Source organism: Synchiropus splendidus, chromosome 1 (genome assembly GCF_027744825.2).
Source record: "Synchiropus splendidus isolate RoL2022-P1 chromosome 1, RoL_Sspl_1.0, whole genome shotgun sequence".
NCBI lineage: Eukaryota > Metazoa > Chordata > Actinopteri > Syngnathiformes > Callionymidae > Synchiropus > Synchiropus splendidus.
In genome coordinates this window covers 5517599-5542756 of record NC_071334.1, presented here as the reverse complement: position 1 = coordinate 5542756, position 25158 = coordinate 5517599, and the positions used below count along the sequence as shown (strand labels likewise).

The 25158-nt window shown below is 45.1% G+C and overlaps 2 protein-coding genes across 5 annotated transcripts; both read right to left on the bottom strand.

The window, feature by feature from the left end:
* Nucleotides 1–949: 949 nt before the first annotated feature.
* On the bottom strand, nucleotides 950–16479 carry cers3a (ceramide synthase 3a). 2 transcript variants are annotated; one of them, XM_053885720.1, is made up of 11 exons: nucleotides 16298–16479; nucleotides 12750–12951; nucleotides 10179–10296; nucleotides 8988–9106; nucleotides 8859–8916; nucleotides 8740–8790; nucleotides 6643–6735; nucleotides 5664–5792; nucleotides 4645–4751; nucleotides 4377–4530; nucleotides 950–3027 (listed from the first exon to the last, which is right to left on the bottom strand). In XM_053885720.1, exons 2-11 carry the CDS (start codon nucleotides 12920–12922, stop codon nucleotides 2830–2832), a joined length of 1200 nt encoding a protein of 399 aa, XP_053741695.1. In that variant the 5' UTR covers nucleotides 12923–12951; nucleotides 16298–16479; the 3' UTR covers nucleotides 950–2829. The 2 variants fall into 2 exon arrangements, with proteins under 2 accessions (XP_053741695.1, XP_053741704.1); XM_053885729.1 differs by lacking the exon at nucleotides 16298–16479 and adding an exon at nucleotides 13018–13082.
* On the bottom strand, nucleotides 16468–25149 carry lins1 (lines homolog 1). 3 transcript variants are annotated; one of them, XM_053885688.1, is made up of 7 exons: nucleotides 24802–25149; nucleotides 24646–24735; nucleotides 24210–24342; nucleotides 22264–22824; nucleotides 20489–20675; nucleotides 18503–19016; nucleotides 16468–16582 (listed from the first exon to the last, which is right to left on the bottom strand). In XM_053885688.1, the coding sequence occupies exons 1-7, from the start codon at nucleotides 25138–25140 to the stop codon at nucleotides 16532–16534; spliced, it is 1875 nt and encodes a 624-aa protein (XP_053741663.1). In that variant the 5' UTR covers nucleotides 25141–25149; the 3' UTR covers nucleotides 16468–16531. The 3 variants fall into 3 exon arrangements, with proteins under 3 accessions (XP_053741663.1, XP_053741672.1, XP_053741680.1); XM_053885697.1 differs by having other exon boundaries at nucleotides 20489–20672; XM_053885705.1 differs by lacking the exon at nucleotides 16468–16582 and having other exon boundaries at nucleotides 18273–19016.
* Between the last annotated feature and the right edge of the window lie 9 nt (nucleotides 25150–25158).

Genomic DNA, 25158 nt, shown 5'->3' with positions numbered 1-25158 from the left:
CACACACACACCAGGGCTCACCCTCGCCCCACCCTTCTTCTGTACGGAGGACTTCCGAGGTTGTTCACCGGAGGCTGTTTATTCACTCCCACCCAGCAGAAAGAAACACACTCACCGCTTCCATTCACCAGCGACTGGGCTGCTGAGTGGAAACACAGCTGCTGACGTTTACAGGTCATGCTGTGGACCAGCTGAGCCCAGCGAGACCAGCAGCTGGTCCCACCGTCCCGACTCCGCATGGACAGGAGAAACCCTCCTGAGATGTTGAGTTTGCAGGTGAGAGTCTAGGGAGTCATGGAAAAGAGCCAGTCCGTTATGAAAACATGGTGCCTCGGTTAAGTTAAGTCTTTTCTTACTGACTCAGCCGAACCAATGGGGTGTCTGTTATCAGCCAGTGTGGTGCAACTCTCTTCAGCTGACACCGGAATGGTTCCCCTATCTGAGCAGGATTGGTGGGAACAAAGACTGAGCTACACGGTTTCATATCTTCAGGAAGATTTCAGATCATTCCTGAGACAAAAAACAAGAGCAGGTGAAGGCAGATGATTTGACCTGCACTTTCTGAATTACTTCCATCTCACAACCAGTCCAAAACTAAAAGATAGACGAAAATTACAATATATTATAATATATAAATTATAATATATTATGAATGTATTTTTGTGAAAACACAGGATGCAACTCAGATATGATATATATCATATTCTGTAACTTTCTGGATCTTTTAACCCTCTATTTTTATTGTCCTTTTTAAGATGCTTATGGACGCCATCTGGTGGTCAAGTGTACAACTAAAACGTTTAACGCTTAAATTCCCGGAGCTCGGTGTACGAGCAAGAAAAGAAAAATGGCGTCACGTGTCCTCAAAATAAACAATGTTTTCTGTGATACAACAACTTTACACATAGTCACTTTAATTGTCAAGATAAAAAAAATGATGTTTTATTAATAACTTGTCATTCTTTGGCAAAAACTGAGCTCCAGAAAGAAAAGACACAAGTATCATTTTATCAGGGAGAAAGCAAGTCACCAGCAGCACATCTGCATCAGGAACCACAACCAGTCAACGGCTGTCCAGGCGTCGAGCACAGCCAAGTCATACTGTCAGAAATAACCGGTACATTGCACTGCAGTGAGCTTTGCTTCTTCAGAAGGCGGTTGCTTGGATATTCCTCCGCAGATGTGGCGTGCATGTAAACGTGAGGTCACATGGTAAGACGGGACATAAGGTACGCTCCTACTGTGAGGTGTCCAATCACATTCATCAGCTGTGAAAAATATGAATATATTCAAACAGATACAAAGCGATAATTCACAATGAATATTTTGTCATTTTTCACACAGAACTGGAAAGTCCCACATGATGAGTACCAAACACATTACACACACACACACACACACATCGTCTCGGAATTCGAACAAATCGGACAAAATCGAATCGAACAAAAATTTCGGGATTTTTTCCTTCTGATTTCCAACAAAAATCCAGAACTCAAACGCCCCCGAAAAAAGCCGGAAAAAACATAACATGCGCAGCCTCTGTGTGCAGCTCCGTTTACTGACAGTTCTTTCTTCATATTGAGGTGTAAAACCTTTCCTGTCTCCGCACTGGACCGTGGTAGAGTGTCACAGGGGAGGTGCTGGAGCGCTCACTCCAGGGTTTGATGTCCTGTTGTGGGCTGGAGCTGGGACAGGGATGAGGCCAGTCTGGGACAGAGCGTGACTTGGTTTATGACTTTGTCACAGCCAAACTGCACAGAAGCGCACATTCAGAGCTGGACACGCACCGGGCACCTCTTCACTTCTGGAGAGACGTCACTCACAATTTTTTTTAAAATATACAAGTAACATCCGACTTATGACCAGGATCGGTTCTGACCAACCGATTGTAAGTCAGATTGGAAAGTTATATCGTACGTGATGCTGGGCTGCATCTGCTGGCTGTGGACGTAAGTACGGGTGGACGTAAGTCGAGCAGGTTGTAAGTCGGATGTTACTTGTATATATTTTATTTATTTATTTATATTAAAGGCAGAATTGGCTCAATAAAAATCAGGATTTATACCGACCCCATAGTTTTACACACCACCCCGTACTGCTTACATGTTTTGTCTATGAATGTCATCATTCAGGAGCCAAGGTCTCCATCTGGCAAATTCCCGCAACAATTTAGCCTGATTTATTTGCTCTTGCGTGTTGTTAGATAGAGGGCCGATTAAGTGGGGCTGCAACAACCAATTGTTAATATAAAAAATGGATCTCATTTGCAGTTTGTTATGTTGTGCTCTTCAACAGTGCTGCTGTCATGCTGAGTTGATGTTTACCACCCCGTATCGTGAGGGGAGCAAAGAGAGTCGTGATGGGTGGATGAGGCTTCATGAAACAGTGTCCTGATTTTCAGAGGCCAACAGAGGGCGCTGTCTTCAGCCCTCACTGAGACCTCACATCATTTCTAAACCAAGAGCACCATCTAGTGGCCACTGAAAATTCGACCACTGTTTCATCCACCCTGCAACACTGTTTCATGAAGCCTCACCTGCCCATCACTAGTAGAAAGGTTGAAGTACGATGATGTTTTGCTCAGGTCCTACCAGTCGTGCACAATGTGAATGTTCTGGAGGATCTAAAAACAAAAGTGGAAACAGCACCAGTTTTGCTGGGTGACCCACTGGTTCGTAACCAAGGGGAGGAGCTTAGTGGTGTCACCATGCTCAAGCAGTGCAAGTGTCAGCAGGTTGTTGCGCCGCGGACCTGACATCCAATAAGCAGACCACACACATCTGGAGCGAGAGTGTGGCCCGGCACCTGAGAGTGTGATCTCGTGCGGAGTCAGTCAAAGACACTAGAAACAGTCTTGGACAGACAGAGGTTCTCTGGCATGGATAAACGTCCGAGGCAGCCATTCTTGTCCTTCTCATCCACGGAGACGCCGTTACCCAGCTTGTGCTGATCTTCATCACCATCCTCAGTGAGGCTGCCATCGTCCTCTTCCTCCTCTTCATTGTCACTTCTCTCGTCCCTGGTGAGCTGAGAACACAGTTGACATATATAACACGTTTTCACCACAAGTTAGAGTGACGCGTAGATTTGTCTTCAGCGTCCTTCACTGAGGGCGTTTTCATCATCAGTCCTCACAAGAAGATTAAATGTGAGTTGTTGGTTCAAAGAGACGACATCACCTCCATGTTAGCAACCGTTAGCATGGTTGCTAAACAGACATGCGCAGCTCAACTCAGACTGAACCAGAGGTGGACCTGAAGATACGTACACGCATGCGCGAGTGTTGACTGTGACACTGTCTTGTGCTTATCGTCACGTAGGAGAAATGTTTCCCATACACTCTGTAATGTAGACTATTTAAAAAATGCTAATCATAAAAACTCATTCACAAACTATCGCGATATAACCATGGGTGCATGAGCTCACCAGAAACTTTCACACGTACTGTACGTGACCAACTTCCAGTTCCAGCACCCGAATTTTCCGGACCACATTGTGCAGGCGGACCAGATCGGACAGTGACAAGCGCGACTCCGTGCTTTAGTTACTCTTATTGCTGTATATCATTCCTATGATACGAAGACAACAGTGTTCCCGGAATATTTTATTTCCTTCCGAAACTTGAAACCTGCTGAAGGAAGTGTGTGGCAGCTCCATGACGGCGTTGATTTTCTGAAGTGAAACTAGCTGATCAGTCAGCACGATCACTGTCTACAGAAGTTCAATATAACAGTCTGAACCGGCTCCTCGCTACCTGTCAACTTCCATTGCTCATCCTCTATGATCATAGGAACCAGAGGGACTGAAGAGCTGACAGCGCCACCCCTCGTCACGGAAGTGAACTACTCATAGTTCAGTGATCTCTCCGCTGCTTGTAAACCAGGAGAACATGACGCAATCGGACTCAGCAACGTAATTGAGCTACAGTAATATCGTAGACGGGCTACGCTCAGCATGAGGTCATGCAATTTACATTTACGTTTCTTTAAGTGACATCACCGATGACTCAGTCTCAGGCTGGCAAGTTATATAGTGCATAATGTTACAGAATCTTTTCACCAATAATGTAAAGTGAGGTGAAGTTTAGCATGCAACAGTTAGCTCTTCTAACGTGGAGAAGACTGGCGTGCATGTTTTTGGCAAAAGTTTTGAGTGTTGGAGGAACCGTTTTAGAGAAGGTTTTGGAGTGTGAGGGGTCTAAAAATGCATCACATGACCTCAAAGGCATCTTGTCATGAGCTGGTCTCCATACCACCCAGAGATATTTGGTGTCCTGCCATATTGACAGCATCATCATCATCATTTCAGCCAGAGAAGCAGTCTACTCCATTCACAAACTCTGACCTCTCTGGACTGAAACCTTGGCAGAAACTTACATTGCCGAACAAGAACTTCCTGAGCATGCGGAGGATGAGGTAAGCCCAGAAGGCGTGCAGGCACTGCAGCACCAGCAGCATGGCGTTGAAGAAGTAGTATCCAAAGAAGGCTGGGTAGTGCTGGACCGGGTAGACCCAGGTGCAGTAGATGAGCCTGAGGAATTCATTGAGTCACGCACCATCATGATTTACAGCGTCATCCACTGCACATGTCACTTTTCCTCCACGTGAAATGCTCATCACATTGGTGTTTCTGGTGGTGACTCACCAGAAGGGGAAGATGACCAGCCGAGTGACCATGAAGACCAGAGCGAACAGAACAAAGAGGGCCTGGCAGGTCTTTTCCCACTTGGCGTAGTTGAACAGTTTGGCAGACTGTTAAACAGAAAAGTGCAGCTTCAGAAATACTTCATTTCCAACCATGAAAAGGTCAAGCCAGCGTAAAACAACCGCTGTTCCAGATAATCCTGTTGTTACAACAAGAGTAGCGCACTATGTGATGAGCAGCACTTGTTAGTGTGTGCAGGAGGCATCTGAAATGTCAGACAAATACCACATTAGTACTTCCACAACTCTGTATTTGTGTTTTGGATCCCACGTCACACGTCATAGTCGCACACCCATCTCAACAAACAGTGCGAGTTTTGTGTATCACGACTGCACTTGAAAACACTTTGCATAGCCATAAAATGAATCAAATTTTCATGTTAAAATGTTAAAGGGGCCCTACGTTCCTTCATCATCATCCTACAACATACGCTGAAATGCAGGGTTTCTGCCAGGACTATTTGAAACTGTGACAGAGCCGCCACCGTGGAAACACTGGAATATGAACGATGTTCATGCAGTTCTGATAAATGTAGTCAAAAATCAGGTGCTTTGTTGGAGGAATCAGGTTGAACTATAGTTGTATTTGCAGTACCAAGTGTGTTGGAGAGTCCAGTTAACCAAGTGAGCATGTGGGAGGAAACCAGAGCAACCAGAGAAAAACTGTCCGGCACGGGGAGGAACTCCACGCACGTCCAGAGCTGGACTGGAACCTTCTTGTTGAGAGGTTTTGTTTTTATCCACACATGGTTTAGAACAACTCAAAAGGCTTCAGTCTTTACTGTGTTTGACCAGTTGGTAGCAGGGAGCCAGGCATCCCAACAAACGTGTCATCACCACACCGGTGCTTTTCAAAGAGGCGGCCATGTTTGAAAACCAGATACAGCTTGATGAATTCAAAGATTTACAATGTATTTAGGATGCAAAATAATCTACCTGCACCTGAGCGTTGAGACGTACCTCCAGAAGAATGTCCGAGGCGTCATGGACAAGCATGACCAGAGTTCCAATCCTAATGTAGTTGACACACCAGGAGAATGAAAGCAGTACCAGGGTGGCCAAGTGGTGGATGATCTGCTCCCTGAAGTCCTGAGAGGGAAGAAGCAAAACATGATGTAATTTCAGCAAGTATTGGGAACGTTCAATACATAAATTGCGAAAAATAGCAATGCGAACCAGCACATCCGCCAATTCAACTGCCCCTACATGCTATGTCCGTATGTTCCTTGTGCTTTTACTTCCAGTTTTCTTGTGTTTTCTTGTTTCCTTTTCCTGTTTTTCCTCCAGCTTCCTGAGAGCGATCTCACCTTGACCACACCTTGATGCCAGCTCACGTCGCCAGATGGTTGCTTCGTGTACCTACGGTAACTCCTTCGAAACTCCTTTCTCTAGTGCTTCAGATTCCAATTCTGTGCGTGCTTGACTTTCTTTCACTCGCCTCCTTAGTTGTTGTCCTCACGCCACTCTATTTTGTTTATCACCGCTTGTTTTTTTGCTCGTGTGAGTGTTCTGTTTAACTCACCTTTTTGTTTTCTCTGCATTGTAGTTATTCCTTGTGTGTGTGTGTGTTTAACTCTGCTACCGAGCGCTTTCTGTCATTTGGGCCTTGAGTTTTCTTATTCGCCTGTTTTCTGTTTCAGGTTTTTCCCGACCCCTGTTTGTTCGACTCGCGCCGCGTTTTGGTGCTGACGTCCTTGGTTCCCTCGTTCCTGTTTGTCTTTGTGTCACTATTATTAAACTAGTAAACTCCTCTGTAAACCCTCAACAATTCAGCAACTGTGTCTGAGCCGGGACAATACAGTTGTAGGAATCAATGCAGGATGTGATAAACCCAGTGAATCTAAGAAAAGAAGACTCTATATCACAATGTTATGGGAAGTAAAGTGCTGTGGTGAGCATTTTCTGCATCGTGTCTCCCTCCCGGTTTCAAACCGCTCACCTTTCTCTTGACATCAAAAGTGACGCTGACAAGCAGGGACCCGTAGAAGCTCATCTCCAAGATGTAATACCAGTACTGGGACTCCAGCATGGACTGCAAACACAAACACAGAGAGTTTCACGTAACCTGACGCCGAATCACAGCCGCACCATCTAAGAGGCGCGTCCCTCCGGGGCCCAGCTCTCAGTCCCAGACACAGAAACCGTAGAGGATTCTATTGTTGACCTGGAGACGCGGCTTTCCCACAGACCCGGCCGTCTCTCATGTGGATCAAATAAACCCGACTCATGGGAGCGGGTGACATCATCATGACATCATGACATATAGATGACAGCGAGCCAACACTAGAGCACAAGGGGTCGGTGCCCATGTCTCCCTCTGTGACACGCCTGCAACAAACCAAAACAATATCTGTTGATTCTGAGGATATTCAAGCAATTTCCCAGCAGATGATCACAGGCCGCTGAGGTGCGAGCCAGAACCAGAGTGTAAACACAAGTTATTCAGTGACTTCTCCACAACTCTCCGTCAATTTTCATTCCCGAGTCGTGATCCAAGTCAAGAAAAAAACAAGTTTTGATTAAATTCTATTTGAATGCACAGTCTAAAGCTGTGACATGACACAGTGTAACAATTTAGTGTTGAACTAAAAATAAAACTCTATCAGCAGGGGAGTTTCCAGTCAAACACCTGAGGAAAGTTAAACTGCTTCTGAAGCACCAGGTGCTAAGAGCTAGTGCTAAATCACTAGCTTCCGGGGAGCGACTGCATTCAGAGCTTTGTCAAGGATTCTCATCACAAACCTTTTTTTTTTTGCTAAGTTTTTCTGCGGCTGCGCCATCAGAGAGCAATATTTCCTGTTCCGGTTGCTCGCGAGGAGCTTTTGTTTGCTCCACCATCCATTTCTCCATCCACGTGAAGCGAGCGCGTCCTCTTGCTCTGAGCTCATATATCAGGTAACCAGAGCTGTGTTCAGTCAGCCCATGAAAACAAACAGAGCTGCACATGTGTTGTGAATATAGCTGCTACTCAGCGACCAGAAAAATCTATTGATGTCAATGCAAGAGCAAATCACTTTTTTGAGTTCCGCCCCAACTTTGAGTCCGAGTCGCCCCCTGCTGTGCAGCCTCGCACCTCTGCGCCTCAGACAATGTCCTTTTTTTCTTGGTCTAAGTAGGTGCCCCCATATGTGGGCCCCCAAGTCGACACACCGAGACTCGAGACTGCACACTTCTATCCCTGATGTAGCAGCGACAGAACAGGACAGAGGTCTGTGTTTCAACTGCTCTCACACTGTAGGAATCTTCTCAGTTTATCACTGCTAGGAGACGCAGCGCTAACATATAATAGTGAGCGAGGAGGCAGCAGCGTTGATGCTCTCTGCATTATTGGAGTCAGAAATCAATGAAGAAGCATTTTTAGTTCAGCTCCAGTCGCATTTGGTCATCTAGTGTAACCATTTTTAATGAAGGATGTTTTTCACAAAAGGAACCCCGTGTTTCTTAAGGAAGTCGTCAACAGCCGGGCGACGCTAGTGTCCGAACCTATTTCCTAGATGCCTTATTTCTTCGTCTCTTTTTAACTGTACGAGTCATAGTCACTTCAGATATGAAGTGATGACAGAGCTCCACCACGGTTCTAACAGAATGTGGCGTTTCACAGCCAAAACTAAACATGAAAGAGAGTTATCATGTTTATTTTACAAGGAAATAGCAGGAACAAGATGCGTAATACGGAACATCTTGATTTTTCCACGCCGCTCACACAACACCTTGAACAAAGTCAATGAGATTAAAGAAGATTTTTATCGATGAAGTACAGATCCAGACGTCAAACTTTATCAATGAATAGTCTGCTGATCTTCAGTAACTTCAGAAAAAAATAGTCTTTCCTCCTAATGCAGAGAGCCAGCGCAGAGTCCCGTGACACGAGAAGGGATCAAGGCAGCCGCCAAAACCCAACTCTCTTGTGTTCACGTATCGGACCTTCGAACTGAACGCGCTTTGTCTCGAGAAAACAATCAAGACCTGAGTTCTCCTTGTCTAAAGCCTGTGAGAGAGGATTACGGACAGAAGCTCCTCTGGAACTGATACAAACCTGCTTGGGAAACCCGGTCCAAACTTCACGATTGTCGTAGAACCATTCTTTCTGCGAAGAGACACAGCGTTGGTTGTTTGTCACGAATGCTACACGGCAGCGGTGTTGCTGAGGCTCACGTCTATTAATGCTGCGACACCACCAATGACGGCTGAGAGGTAGAACACGAAACGCCAGCTGCACAGAGCAAACGCTGCTGAAGGCGCTGTGTTCATATGGGCCACACACTGACTGGTTTGGTGACACACCTTGCCTCCCTGAACTTCTTCAGCACGCCTGGACGGTCCTCGCTGCGTCTGCGTCTGAACCAGCGCTCCACTTGTCTGACAGACAGGCTGCTTTTCTTTGACAGTCCGTCGATGTCTGCCTGGGGAACACAGACGTACACGTGCGTCAGGACTGAGAACAAGGTCATTCAAATGGAATTTTCCACTGAAATACAGTCGTTTTGGTGCTTAAAACGGCTCTAAGTGTTCGGTGCCGAAAGATTCAGACAGGTGAGGTCTGGGAAGCGAGAGCTATTCAATCACTCTGTGGAGCGACTCAGTCCTCCAGATAATCGGATCGAAAGGATTAAAGGGACAGGACTGGAGCCAGGTTTGGAGGCTTTCTTTGCCTCTTAAACTGATAGCCGGAAAGAAAGACGAAACCAGGTTCAAACCTCTCAGCTCCCCGTTGCATTGAACACATGCCAGAGTGAAAGTGTGTTTGGGTCTGGAGGAGATTTGAAGGTTTTCAATCGGGTCACAGCACCGTGACCTTTCGAAACACCTTTAGAATGTAGTAATGACAAGCCTTGCTGCTGCAGATGACGGTATAAAGGCATCGAGTTCAGGACAGTTTTAAACGGTCTAGATCCAACCTATGGGACAAAGCTATACAGGTCCGGGCACAAGTGAATTCAAATTAGTGTAGTTCATCCAATAAAAGACAGCAACATTTTTACCCTCCAATGACCCTTAGATTTATTTAAAAAAATTGGTGACCCTGACCTATATAATAAATAAATAATATTTTTCATCTTATTTTTTTTATATATTTTTTGGAAGAAAATTATATATATATATATATATATATATATATATATATATTTTTTTTTTTTTTTTTTTTTTTTTTTTTTTTTTTTGTGATAATAAAAATATATTTTGGGATTTTATTGACTAAATAAATAACATTTATTAAATAAAAATTGTATTATATATATATATATATATATATAAATGTAAAGAGAAAACCGACTGTAGGTGGAAAAATGTTGAGATTTTTGAGGATTAAAATAGTTAATGAAAATAAATGTCACATATATGATGTTATTTGATTTTTTTATACTGGATCCAGAAGACGGTGACTAATAAGTCATGTATAAATGCAAAAAAAAAACAAGATTCATGATTGAAAAATTCTGTCTTTTCTACGCCCAGGATGTTCCACATTATTACCTGCAGAGGACTTCTACTGCGAGTGGTGTAGTACAATTCCAGGATGGGATTGGCTTCCGCCTTCAGACACACTTTCTGTCTGATCCCAGCTGCGGCAGCCAGAGGCGTGGCGATCCACCTGCCAACACCAAACATGAATCATCACGGTGGTCATCAAAGAGCTCCTCTCTCCATACGCTCCGTCATCGGTGGGGAACCGCCGGCAGACCCAGTCGCTAAAACATGCTTGTGCTTCTGCTGCAGTTCAAATGGGAAAAGAAATGAATCAAACAAGAAATTGGCAAGAGAAAAAGACATTAAAAGTCAGTTACAAAGTGTGTCACATCGAGTTAGAGTCATTTACAAAGATAAAAAATGGGGCGAAAAGCAAATCCATATGGTTCGGAAGTGCCGCGCACTGCAGTGGACGCTGTGCATGAAAGGGTTAAAAACATTTGATTTTTTTGTTTTATTTGTGATGGAACGTCAGATCATCATCATGTGTTGATCTCTCGCTCGCTGGGTCAGTTTTAGAATTGTGTCCTCAATAACGTTACCCCACACGTGGACATGCCTTTGGAAATGCAGCACTGTTGTTCTTATTGCTTTTCCACTGTTTGTCTTGAGATTTCCATGCCATGTACAGACACTATCTGTGGACCAATTGGTATTCAAATATTAAACCCACCACACGTAGCCGGCATTCAAATCTAGCATCCAGGGGTGATTGTCTTTGCGCCCACATGGAAATAGTCAAGTTGAAATTGTTAAAAATGAGCTGAGAGGCGGCCCTGGGCTATTTGCATTTAACTTGTCAGGTCGGTCTGAAAAACACACAGAGAAATGAAACTGAATTGCCAGCACTTTGTGGTGAGTGAAAAGCTTTAGCAGCTCTCTATGAACCTGCACATCTTTGCTTCTCTCTTTCAAAATAACAGACAGTATTTTTGGTACAAAGTATATGTTTAGTGCTGTGTATTGTCAGGTATCTTGTGATAAGATACGTATCAAATATCAATGGATTATTTTTAATATTAATATAGCTGACATAAACGAGACAAAATCACTCATTTAACTATTGCAATATTTCAGTGAATTATGGATACACTATCCTGCCATCAAGTATCGCGATCTGAGTGTATCGATATTTCCATACACCTCTATTAGACACTCAGTCAGACGTGTGTCACTCCATACTTTCATGATGGTCACTTCCATTGACAGTGAGGAGGTGTTGAGGAGCAACCAAGGTGAGGAGATGATCTCATGGATTGGCTGCCATTCTTTCTCTCCACTCTACTGTAGAGCTCCAGTGTGTCGATGCGCTGATCTGTCCGTCAGTCAAAGCAGCGCTGCTGTGGTGCGCGGCGCTCCTCTTCCCACACACTCACAGCCAAGAAGCCGCTCACATGCACAACTTCCAGCTGTTTTTAAAGCTGATGCGCCTCTAACTGGACCACACACTTTCACCACAGAACCATGGAGGGAGGGAGGGAGGGAGGGATCCTTGTGGGAGCCGCCACCATGCCAAAGACTGTCTGCACCGCAGAGCTAACAGAGCTAACCTGACGTCTCACTTCAAAACTTTACTGATACTCATGGACTGTCAAAGTTCGCTTGGTGGTTTAAAAGTTGGTGAAAAACTAAATGTACAACATAATAAATGTGCTCCAAAATGTGAAGAGAGAAAGACGAATTGTTTATATGAAGCAAGTTCAGGCAAAGAATGCTAAGGATTTGTCTGGAAATTCAAAACTACAATAAAATCATGCAAAAGAGAAGTGGTCCAATCCAAACAGTTATTTAAAGTCAGTAAATACATCAATAAATGCTGATATATTGTTGCCATATTGCCGCCCCTTCTGGACACATTTGAAACTAATACATTTTCTTCAATTTCTTTCTGCCAATATCCTGGCAAAATAACAAGCAAGTGTCAGTAGCTACAGTGTGTCATAAATGAATAGGGATTTTCTATAGGACTTTAAGCACCAGTGCACTTTGGCCCAGGTTCCTTTGGTGGTGTGACCCGGGATTTTTTCAATGAACCAAAAGTGCCGTGGCTAGAAACAGGTTGGAAAACACTGCTGTAGCATATGTTGACTTAGTCACATGAGTTTGAAACAAGCAGGATCATGAGAGCATTGATAACTGGTGCCAAACCCAAGGCCCTGTAGCTAGTGACGGGTCGATGAGGCTTCATGAAACAGTGTCCTCATTTTCAGAGGCCAGTAGATGGCGCTCTTGGTTTAGAAATGATGTGAGGTTTCATTGAATGAGTTATTCAAGTCCAAATATTTTACAGCAGACAGCACCACCTGGTGGCCTGTGAAAATCAGGACACTGTTTCATGAAGCCTCATGGAGCCATCACTACCACAGTGCTGCCAATAGATTGACCTTTATGATTCCAGAAACCTGCAACATAACGTTGCCATGTTGGCTGCAAAGCAAGGTGCATGTGTAGTAAGAACTTCACAATGCACACTGCTGTCACAGCTACAAGAACTGGATCTGTTAAAACGTTCTGTCGAGTGTTGTTTTAGCGTGACCATTGTTTAAGAGCATGTGAGCGTTAGTTGCCGGATCTCACCTTTCAAATATGTATCTAACCAGCAAGAAGACAAACATGTAAGGAAGCGTGACGTAGAGATGCGAGGCCTTGGCGTAAACCCTTCCGTCCCGGTCCTCCAGGTCGGCCCACGTCAGGTTGACAGGTAGCCAGATCCGCTCCCACCAAAACCACTCGTAGAGCGTCTCGAACATCCCGGCCCCCGTGCAGCACCAGCCGCTCCCTGAAAACAGGATCGTTCCAGGTCACACATGAAAGTTTGATCCAAGAGAAGACAGTCGATCATTACCCTGCACAGTTTATGTAACACGGCAATATTCGGAGAGAGCACCTGCTGTTCTACACGCTACAGTTACTGCCGCGCACATGAAGGTCTGTTTCCAAAACAAATATTGACAGAGCCTCCTCTCTGCTGTTCTCCAGCTCACGTCCCCGCCTGGTCCAACTGCCTGTCTCTCTGAATGAAGAGCAAGACTGGCAGACAGAGGCTCCACACTGACAGCAAGCGCTTGGACCGCAGCCTAGCAACACATTGCAATACAAAGCTCCCAATAATGGAGTCAGTTTGTGCAGTGTGTCCTCCTGGGAATAAAAGGAACATGAAGGCTGCTGACCGACAAGAAGTCTATTCAGAGGGTCTATCTAGACGGAGTTTCTTCAGTCTCCCAAACAACAGGAGCACTCACAGGACTGTTAACATTCTCCGTGGTGGAAACTCACCCCACAGCAGTGGGAAGCGGGTAGTTTCACACAGGCCCTGGACATTGGCAGCGTCAGTCCTCTGCTCCTAGTCTTCACATGACCTCCATATCTTGACAGGGCCATTGTTGAGGAACACAATCATGGAGTCTCTTCCAGTGTGTCGCACATTCATTTATCTTTAAGGAGTTGGGCCTTACACTTGCCAGAACTTCAACCACTGAGAGGCTGGTGTCATGCTGCAGTTCCTCTTTCGCTCTTTGGTGATGATTTTTGAGAGTAAAATACAGACTATAGAGGGCACAGGAATATTAGCCCCAGCCACTAAATGTAAGAAGGAAAACAGATCTTGTTCCTACATGAGCTGCAGCGGTCTATAAGCTGCGGGTGCAGTGGTGCTGTCTGCACCGTAGAAAGGCTTAAAAATGCATGAGGATCACTTCTAAACTAGTTTGGAAAACGGGCTCCAGCATGGAGACTGACTCATGAAACAAACTGGCCAATGTTCTGAACTGGAATCATCAACTCCTCACATCTTTTATTGACATTAAAGCGCTCAAAATGTGTCCCAAGTTCCGACACCACAGCCGGTCTGAACCCGCCCACCTCCCAGTTAGACATCTGTGCTTCACATCAGATCAGACAGGTGATGCGTGATTCAATTTAGTTTAACGTTTCATATTGTTATGATCTTAATGAATACGTGTGTGCGCACATGAACATACCAGTGATTCTTAACCATGGTTGGGCTGCGAGCGTCTCCTTAAGGTGCCTCCTTAAGGTGCCTCCTTAAGGTGCCTCCTTAAAAGTTTTTTTGTTTTACAGCTTTGGGCCATGAGACACCCAGTTTTAATACATGAGCCACATATGGTGGCAGTACAGTAGTGTCTCACTGAATTGACTTGACAGCTGCAAATCTGTGATAGTTACCAACTATGGAGAAGTTCTTGAATTGAAAAAAATGATAAATACAGTGATGTCGTCACCCCAACAGTGCAAACTGTTCTTGAAAACACCTGTTTTGAATGTTTTTTTAAATGTAATCTCCATTACTTGTGTCTTCTTTTGAGTTTAAATATTATTATTATATTTATTTTATTCAGTTTTTCCTATTTTCCCAACAGTTTGCATCAAGTGTATTTTTTTTCCCTTTTTTGACTTGCGCCTGGTTCTGCTGCTGGTTGGACTTTTCGATGACGAGTTTTCGAAAATATCTTTGCAATGATCATAATTCACAAGGTTATGGTTTGTTTACGTGTAAGAAGATTAAATATGGTTATTGATCACAAATGAAATCAAGAGTCTTGAATGGGCCCCAGGCCCAATTGTTCTGGGAGGTGGGCCCCGAGATCCAAAAGGTTAAGAACCCCTGAACTAGACCCTCCGTGGGAGAGGATGCTCCGATGTGTGGGGCTTTGGCTGCGAGAGATTTTAATCTCAGGTGTGGAGTATATCTGGTGAGTGGTGAGGCACTGCGGTTTGACAGAAGAGGGTTTCCTCCTGACCAATCACAGCAGAGTGGGCGTGGTTCGGAGGACGGAGATTTCAGCTCTGAGGAAACAAAGTCTTCTTTGTGGGCGGGGCTTAAATCTTTGAAATCATAGACATCTTGGTGCAAACAGACATAGGTTCAATAGGGGTCTAGTATCATTTGAGAAGGCACTCAACCCAGTGAATTCTTAAAATAGCCATGTCTGTTCTGCAGAGTGGAAGCTCTGTAATAATTTCAACTGACATTGAAAACTGCAGCCACAACTACATGTCAGTGATACTGGTACCACAAGTGATGTGAAAACCATTTTCATGGAGGCCTGTGGAAGTGACTGTGTTCTGAGGGGAGCAGGTTGTTGTGTGCACGTCAGCAAAAGAAGCCGTGCCTGTGCTGGCTGAGCTGCATCAGGGCTCCTGCATGTTCAGCACATCTCAGCCTTTGTTGACCTCTGAGGAGCACAGCGCTTGTTGTGAATACACCGCCGCCACGGCCGACGGACTGAAGCTTGCTGAAGGGATCAGTAGTCAGCTTTTTGTTCATCCACTTTAGCGGCATCGCAGTCTCATTCAGCGCATTACATTGTTTATTTTAAGGTGCAAGTCCTTGAATATTGTTTATATACTATATATATAAGTATTTATTGTGCTAAATTTACATTAAAAAATTGCCCCCTGATGTCAACCCACCACATTTCATCAGTTGTAAAGGTGTCAAATCTACTCAGGTAGGAGGTTGAAGCCTTACCATACCATATCATACCGCTTGGTTTTAGATACCTCCAGGAGCAGCTGCTCAGCTGACCTCAAGGGTTGCGTAGGGGGTTAAAAAGCACCGCGAGGTACTGAGGGGCAAGACCATTTAGAGCTTTAAAAACAGACAGAAGAACTTCCATTCTAAAAGTCAGCCTTGCATCGGGTCATAAGGTCATGAAACCCCTCGCCAGTGTGAAGTGGTATCAAGCGCGTGTCTTGTTGTGACTTGGCTCCCAGGAAGGCAGGTCCTCGAACGTGTCAAGCGGAGATGGAAAACAGTCCCTGAAGATCTTCGTCCCCTTCCACCACTCATCTCAAAGCCAACCTTTTGATCCCAGACCACACATCTTCGATCCCACGGCATCTTTGTGCGGATCTCTCCTGGAGAACAGGGCGCCTATTCATCTCAACCCAGCCGTGACAAAGCTCCCCAGAGCCCGAGAGCAAACTTCCCCAACAGGAGGATATGTCTGGATTAGACGTGCCTCCGCACAGCGCTCCTCGCTGCGGGCCACCTCTTCCAGATAAAAGCAGCCAGGATTGTAAATCTCCCACAAGTGTCACTCATCTGTCAGCTGGGATACACACACACACACACGGGGCAAAGCCAAGGCAAAGGCACTCACCTCAACTGTGGCTTCCTGAAGGTTGGCGCTGCTGGTTCCACTGCACTAGGCTGCTGCCTTTTCTCTGGCAGATGGACATGGATATGAAATCCTCTATCCCTCACTTGGACAGGCGGCCGACCGCACTCTGTTTGTTTGACATTCTTTCAGGTCACACCCAGCCACTATTACCTGGGAAGGTTTCCCTCTCTGCCCTCCAGGAAGTAAAGGTAGACCAGCGGATTGCCACAACACTCATCCACACGCTCCCTCTCTCTGGGCCGGACTGACGTTCTCTTGTTTGTTCTGCACTCAGGTTAGAGCAAAAACACACAGTGACGCACACGTTTACACAAACATATACAAGCAGCGAGTGTCACAGTCACATAAACATATATGAATATACCTGAGAAGCACGCACCACTGCTGAGCTGCTCATCTGCACCCACATCCTTTCCATTTGTCCAATATTATTGTACTATATTTATCTCACCTATATCTTTTTTAGCATTAAATATTCATATTGGCCATGACCTCAAAGGGACAGTATATAGGGCATCTTACATTGGCATTGAAAAGAAAAATACTGGCTGAAAAACAGAGTATTGGCTGAAACTTTTTATATTGAGGTAGAAAACTAGAATGGTATTAATTTTTTTTTTCGTTATATTCATTTTCTCAATGGTAATATTGGTTTTTTTCCAGTGCCAATGTAAGCTGGTCCCATTCTAGCGCCATAACAGTAGGGAAAGGGAGTCAAAGGAATGAAGACGGAGTCATGGTTTTCCAGACTGTAAGGCCCCTGCAATACAGTTACATCCCTGATCCTGGTTTCAACTTTGGGATTCATTCAGGGTTACAAAATCCATGTCACGTTCAGTGTCAGGTCTGAACGCTATCTTAGATTTTTCCTACCAACCTATATAATCTCTGCTCAGATGACTTCTCCCAGGTGAACAAACAGGAAGGAAAACGGTGGTGTCGTGATGGAAATGCCCAGGCTGCAGTCGGACCCTTCTCTGTGGCCTCGATCTGTTATGAATAGAGTCAAACGGACTTGAGTTGCTCAAGGCGGGTGGGATACAAACCTCCATATACTCAGCCTGAAAGCACTAAAAAGGGATCCTGCGGAACACCGACATATGGGGAAAAGAGGCTACTGAGTGGTCCGTGGCTTGGTGCTCGTAACACCTCCAGCTCAGTGTTGTCAGGGTGCCATGAGACTGGGTCCCCTTCCTCAAAGAAACTCCTCACCACCACCAGAAACACCACTAAAGTGCTCTCACATAGACCACACGGACCTTGAGCTTGTGGGACACAAATCAAATAAGTTTGATTCTCCGCTGTCTCCGCTGCATGTAGAGAGCATGACGCGCTCGGACTCAGGATTTTCCTTTTGCAACAGTGAGGCATGAACACCTAAAGCAAGTTACACCAAAAAAAGCCAATAAATCTACGAATGTAATGTGGTCACTTCAACTTCTGAACTACCACATCAGAGAGGTAAGACAGTCACATCGGTCGACTCAAGTCCACCTGGGTGGTTGCTCAAGGCAAGGATGACTCCTACACCAAAGCAAACTGTGAAGTACTAATGAGTGTAACATTAACTCAGCTACCTTCAACCTCGCCGGACCTCTGGTTTACAGTCAACTCTCCTGTGTTTGCTTTAGGTTGGGCGTGAACAGAACAATGAGGGCTCCAAATATGGCGCACAGGATGGATTCTGTTTAGTTAATACAAGTACAGTACAAAAGTACAGTCCTGTTGAGAGCTACAGAATCCAAACACTTTCACTGAGGAGTCAAGTCATCGACTTGAACTCACTTTCTACATTCCAGTACGGACCAGAGGCTGTTCTTTGTGTATGCATTTTGAATTCTATATTCATGACTTAACTTAAAATATTTTTAAAAATGTGACACTCCAACAAACTTGTCCAACTTTGTCCTGAACCTGACAACCTAAGGTGTCTTCTGGACCATCCCTTCCCACTATCTCCATAAAAATCAGAACCAAACTCAGGAATGTCCTTTCATTGTATAAAACTGAGCATTGGTATTTACACAGCAAGCAACCATGTGACACCACCCGCTGGGAGTGTGAGTCCGGATGAAAACGTACAGACGTGTATTATAGTAATAAGCAGTAATTATAAAGTCCTGTTTTATTATGAAACTACATTGCATATAAACTTGAACTGGGATACTATTATTTCTTGCTGACCTCGGTCAACAGCCTGAGGAGAGACGTTGGGTTGTATGGAAATAAGTTCTTCGCGTGCAGCCTGGTCACCACCTCTCTGAGCTGCCACAGACAGTCCACCGTCCGAGCCAATGTCCGACACGAGACAGGGGACGACCCTTGTGAGACCTCCATGACCTCCGCATCAGACTCCTCAGAGCTATCGTACTCCACCAGACGAATCCCTGGATCCACACCGCCGGTTTGCTTGTAAGAGGTGGCGGCCATCTTGACTACAGGCCGAGTCCTGGTGGGAGAATCCACTTGAGGGATCATTTTCCGACACGCTTGGGTAAATCCCTGCCGGTCGCTCAGTAAGTACTTCAGGTAACGCACAAAGTACTCCAAGAAGCAGGTTTCCATGGAGATGAGGAAGTCCAGGAGGATGCTGTGGTCGTAGGAGATGCTCTGGAGCAGGAGCAGGAAGTGGCAGTGCGGGTTACAGCCAGACTCACACGCATCCCGTCCCTCACCGCTGCCCGGGCCGATGGACGTCCTGCAGAGAAACACAGCTGCTGTGGTCAGAGCATCTTCCCTCTCCTCAACATCTTCTGCTATGGCTTATTTTTACCAACATGGCTCTGCATTTGTTTGACAAGAAAATGCAGATTCAAAGGACAAAAACTATGGCACAAAAAATATTGGAACTGGTGGATTGTGATTGGTGGATGTAAACAAACATGGCTGACCTGCAGATCACTCTACAGGCTCTTTCTGACCCTCTACATCTCGACCCTGTGGAACAGATCAGCAGCTACTGTTTTCATTGGCTGTAGTCATGAACAACTCCGCTCACACACTCACAGACCTTCCCCACTTTTACCTCTCAGACTCCGCCCACGCCAACCTCCCTAAGGCTCCGCCCTTGTGAGGAGCTCCATAACAAACCAAGTGCTCACCACACGCTGTCAGCCCAGAAACACCGATCACAATAATAACAAAGATACTTATCTATTAACAAAGATACTTACACTATTTTTTTGAAAACCAATTTACAAAGGACCTTATTTCCCGTCATGTTATTCCAGAACCGGAAATGATCGCAACTTTCGGCACCATTGTTTTTAATCGGCCACAAAATCTGCCGATCAAATCATCTAATCCAATCCTGGAGGGACTGACACAGTGCCTGCAAGTTAAATCCCATGATCTAGTGAGATATATTGAACAAAAATGTGACATTATCAGGGCCATGAAAGGAGCAATCTGGTGAGCGACCAGCGAGCTGGTCTCCTCTGTAAAGTGGCATGGGCCGGACTACAAATCCTAGGATGTTTAAGCAGATACAACACTGGGACAACAATGTTTTTCTGGGGATGAGGTGGATTGTTCTGGTTTATATCTTGCAATGGTTTAATCAGGGAAATCCAAATATACATATACAACATATACAATGCTGTTGTACTTTAACACAGGTGTCTGGTGAATGTACTACACTAAATACATTTTTAAAAAATAGTGGATACTTTGCTCTTTTACTGAATCTACTGCCTACAATGGTAATAATCTGTGCATTTCTCAAAGGCGTTTAAAGAGGCCCAAACCAACTGTGTCAGTAAAAATGATCACACAGCAGTGTGCGTGCGTGCGTGCGTGCGTGCGTGCGTGCGTGCGTGCGTGCGTGCGTGCGTGCGTGCGTGCGTGCGTGCGTGCGTGCGTGTGGAGAAAACTGAAACATTTTGCGAAAATATTAGAAAATGTACGTAAGTCCCGCCCATCACAAATGCTTTGCTTCATGGGAGCTTCCATACCTGTCCACTTCCCGATTGAAGTGGACAGGTTCCAAACCACTGGGTAATTTCCTGATTTAACTCTGACACTAACTTAAGTAGGTTTTTGCGAGGTCATTTTTTATGTTTAATCAAATAAGGTTTTGCAGCACGTCCTCCACCTATGCTGAGCTGAAGACAAACCAGCACTGAGATCCACTTCTGAGAGAGACACCTGCAGTTTGAAGGTAGGAAGTACCTGCAGTGGAGGAAGATGGAGAGCAGCGAGGCTGCCGCCTCCATCAGGTCGTCATCCTGCTCCACGAACAGCAGTGTGAGGAAGCAGCAGCTGTGGCCGACCTCCTGCATCTCTACGCCCTGCTGTCTGAGGAAATGCCACAAGGTCTGGAGGGTCTCCAGGACAGGTGCCACACCAGGACTCCCTGCTGAGACATGAGCAGTGTTTTAGTAGCACACACTGAGCTACGGGGTGCTGCTGAGAGAGACAAGTGACATCTAGAGTGCAGGCGGATGCTCTGGAGAATCTGAGACACCTTCAAGTTCACAGTGTGACAGTAGAAAAAGGTCCTCCGTGGGTTGAATTCTGACCTCTTGGCAATTGTTTTATACCGTTTCCGTGCCTTTTTCTTCAAGGTGCAACCATCTGCACCAGCAGATAAGCTGATAAGCCACAGGGTGAAGCTGAGGGTGAGAGCTACAGATGTTGGGAGAAGTCAGCAGCAGTGTATTGAACAGCACCGCAGATCTGCTGCTCGTGCTGAGGTGACTGAGATGTAGAAGCCAGCGAAGGTCAGATGGAGTGTCTCCATCCATCTAGATCAGGTGTCTCCAAACCTTCCTGGACTGCAGGCTGCTTCCAACAATGCTCACGTGATCAACCCCCACCGTTTTTAAAGAGAGTTTCAAAACGTTCTAACCCATGTTGTACACCGTCCTGAGTCAGACTCGTCCAACTCAGCTTCCTGTCTTAGTGTCAGAGCATTGTCTCTAAACTAAGCTGCTTGCTGTTGAAGTAGAATTATTACGTTCCTAAGTTACAGTTTAGAGACAAACATTAATATGAGAAAATATTGTCTGAAATATCGGTGAGTCAAAAATGTAATTATAAATATTGTCATCAGCTTTTATTTTGTCATGTCTCTTCCTGTGTTCCGCCTGGTCCCCCACCTTCCCCTTGTTTTAGAGTCATAGAAAATCTGCAGTATTTTTCCAAATTTACATTTTTTCTGTTATATTCTCCTTTTTTTTAATACAAATTTCAGTGACAAATAGTGTTTTATCATATTATAAAAACCAGAAATGTATACAAATTAAATGGAAATGTACTGGTGCCGTTTAGAAACAGAACAAAACTGTTTTGTTTGTTTTTTTTTTGCCAATATAGCCAGAAGGTGACTGATACTCTATTATAGGAGGAAACCAGGGAAAATCCTTTCAGACTGGACCTGGGCAGCATTTGAGCAAACAGGAGGTGGGCACACCGGTCCTCAAAAGGTCTGTGTGGTGCAGGTTTTTGTTCAACATCAGACAGACCATCAACTAATGCTCTTCTGAGACACCTGACTGGTGTCGTGCAAGTGAGTTCTGGAACACGACTGCCACCTGCTGTCCTATAGAGCTCACTACAGCCAATGACACTAAATGATATTGATAAACTAAGAGGCTAGGCGGAGGTCTTCGCTCTCCTGAGTGCTTCTCTGGTACATTGTACATTCAGCAGCTGAAAACTTGCTCCCTAAGTATCTGGTGGATATATAGTAGATGGACTCCTCTTCCCTCTGGCAGGAGGCTACGGTCGATCCAGACCAGAACCTCCTGTCACAGGAACAGCTTCTTCACCTCGGCTGTCAGACTGTTGAATTCGTAGTGAGCCTGTTATTTTATTTTATTTTATTTTAAAGCACTATCCTAGTTGGTGGGATCCCCACTGACCATGACAATAAAGCTGATTCTGATTCAATAGTATTGACCTCTGGCCCATGTCATCCTCTCAACAGTGTGTTCTGCCCTCACCTGATGGAGCTCCAGCCTCAATGTGAACCTCAGCGGCCTTGAGAAGGACAACGCTGACTGCTCTCAGTATCACGTAGTCTTTCTTCTGTTCCAGGCTCTGACACGTGCCTCCAAAGAAAGAGCCGGTTCTGACTTCAAGACCCTGCAGCCACCCAGCGGTGACTGCACGCAACACGCTCTGAGCCAGCAGCTGCACGTCCTGAGATCGGCGAGCATTTCTGACTCCTCCTGACAGCCACTCTTCTCCAGGCTTCTGCAGCAGGACTCTCTTCAGGAGCAGCAGCGCTGGCTTTTTGACGCGATACTGTGAGCAGCGGGTGACTGTCGTCAGGAGGGAGGAGGCGTGGACGTGCGTCAGTCTCTGACTCTGGAGGCAGACGTCGGACGTACACAGAGCAGCAGAAGCCGCCAGAGCCTCCAGCAGGTTCAGCAGGGTACAAAAGGTGGTGGACCAGTGCCGGTGCTCCATCATTGGCACTGACTCCTGCTCCAAAGGAAGGAATCGGGAGCAGACAACACAGACGCTGGTGTCGAACATCTCCAGAAGTTTGACTGCAAGATCTGTTAGACAGAAAACACCAAAACTATGAATCCAATTGATGCGACCTTCTGGAACTCTCTCAAATCCGTCCACCTTTTGTGCATTCATTTTTTTGTTTCAAAATAAAATCAAATAAACAAAGTTTTGATTTGTTTTTTGTTTTTTTCGTTTTGAAACAAAACACGGAAAAACAAAACAAAAAGAATTTTTTAAGTTTTTTAAGAAGTTTTTTCCATTTTCCATTTTGAAACAAAAAAAAAACAAAAAAACAAAACAAAAAACGCCATTATGTTTACAAGTTGAAACAGAAAAACGGAGAACGGAAAAAAAGCTACATTATTTTATTTTGTTCCGGTAATACTTTGCTCACAAATCGATCCGGAAACACTGTCCATCGCAAACTGGAGTTGCAAGTGTGGATTAGTTCAGTCCACCATGGAGAGCTACATTCTGTTCTGTTCTGCAGAACAGAAAAAGGTTTGAAAGCTTTGAAAAACTTTTGAAATTTTAAAACAAATCAAAACTTTTATTTGATTTTATTTTGAAACAAAAAATGAATGAACGAAAAGGGACACAGATTGTTTTTGGTTTTGTTTTTCCGTATTTTGTTTCAAAACAAAAATATATATGTTTTATTTTATTTTTAAACAAAAAATGAATGAACGAAAAGTACACGGATTCTCTCAGATGGCGAAGCAGTTAATACAATAGTTAAAAACCCAACAAATGCAAGTGAGAAAATAGCAAATGCTGTGGACTTAACCAACACTCCAAGCACTTTAAACACACATTCTTATACACTTTATAAATTATTGACCACCCTCATTGATTTTTTCTTCCATTCCCCTGCAGGACAATCAAACAATAATAATAAAATTTAAATCAAAGAATATAAGTTAAAGACAAAAAAAATAGGATTTCAAAATTTAAACGTTGCCAATTTACTCACTGGCCATTGGTAATAAAGAAGAGCCCAGGACCTTTGCAACATGTGAAAGTACAGCTGGCTGGTGTGTGTGCTCCAATTTATAACACTCAAAACCCCACAGTCAAAAAGCACCATGTTCCTTAAATTTCTAAGCTGGGAAGATTTTAGAGCAGAAAGTGCCATCTACTGGCCTCAGAGAATGAAGACAATGCTTCACGACACCTCACAGGCCTGAAGGGAAAACCACCTAGTTACATTTTTTTTTAAACTTGCAGAAATTTGAAGTGGATTGTCATAGTTATGTTGGTCCAGGTCTCCTAAAGTGCCAAGACTAGAGAGACCCAGCCAACCACAGCAAACTTATTTCCCTTGCAGGGACATACACATACACTCTAAAAATAACAACTCTGAGCACACACATTCTCCGAGTCACATATACACGGTGATCACCATCAAGGTTGTCATCGGGAGTTTTACCTGGATGAGATCCTTTCAGCAGCTTCTTCAGAACTGAGGTCAGTGACCACAAGCAGGCGTCCAGCTCAGAAGAGGGGTCAGAGGTGAGGAAGGCGTGTTGACACGCCTGGAGCCAGGCCTGACTCACCGTGCCCTGAGAGAGAATTATAGACATCTGTTTGTGGATGACATTGATAGAAGAAAAGCTCATTGCTCTTACATTTTCTATGGTTGACATGGATCAATGTGGAGATAACTGGTGTCCCAAGATAAACATATAAAGTCATGCATGTCACTTCCAGGGCTCGTGGATCAATATGATCTGATCTCTGATACTCAATAGAAATGTAGGTGTCACTGAACAACTGGAGTTGGTCTTCTCATGTTTAGAACGACCAGCAAAGGTGATCGACTTCCTTGGAGTCATTCCAAACTCCGTTAACTTTCAAACACTCACAGACGTGTGGAGCTGATGGGAAACATATGAAGACGCCGCCTTCGTTGCCAGGTGGCTGACAATCTGGTCTGGAGAGCGGAAAGAATCAACCTGCACAGAACGAAGGGATGAGCAAACAAGTGGCGCATTGACGCTGAACGCGTGGATCCGCCTTACAATGGGACACATCAGGTCCATGCGACCAAACAAGAGCCGCGTCAGCTCCTCGCAGTAGGAGGCGAGCTGCGCAGTGGAGCTGCGCGCAGCCAAGCTCGACACCATCTTCTCCACCAGAGTCAGGCTGAGGCGGCGCAACTCGTTGCCATGGCAATACTCTCCGGCTTCAGCTCTGGACGCGGCGGAATGAACGGCAGAGGCGAGCTCAGCCACGCGCTGGCGGGGACAGGAAGACGACTGGAGACTTGTAAAGCACCCGGTGAGGCGCTCCAGACACTCGGTGTCGGACCAAGGACCCGCGGCGGAGCATGACTCGGAGCTAGTGTCGCTCACCTCCATGACGCTACGGTCGCTTCC

Coding starts and splice junctions, on each gene's coding strand:
- cers3a (XM_053885720.1), bottom strand. CDS start 12,922: ATGTTCGAGACGCTCTACGAGTGGTTTTGGTGGGAGCGGATCTGGCTA. Junction 8,791..8,858: donor GTGTCGCAGCATTAATAGAC/GTGAGCCTCAGC, acceptor GTCTCTTCGCAG/AAAGAATGGTTCTACGACAA. Junction 5,793..6,642: donor CTTTTGATGTCAAGAGAAAG/GTGAGCGGTTTG, acceptor CTTCCCTCTCAG/GACTTCAGGGAGCAGATCAT.
- lins1 (XM_053885688.1), bottom strand. CDS start 25,140: ATGGAGGTGAGCGACACTAGCTCCGAGTCATGCTCCGCCGCGGGTCCT. Junction 24,736..24,801: donor TGGACCTGATGTGTCCCATT/GTAAGGCGGATC, acceptor CGTTCTGTGCAG/GTTGATTCTTTCCGCTCTCC. Junction 16,583..18,502: donor TCCTCAGGCTGTTGACCGAG/GTCAGCAAGAAA, acceptor ACCTGAGTGCAG/AACAAACAAGAGAACGTCAG.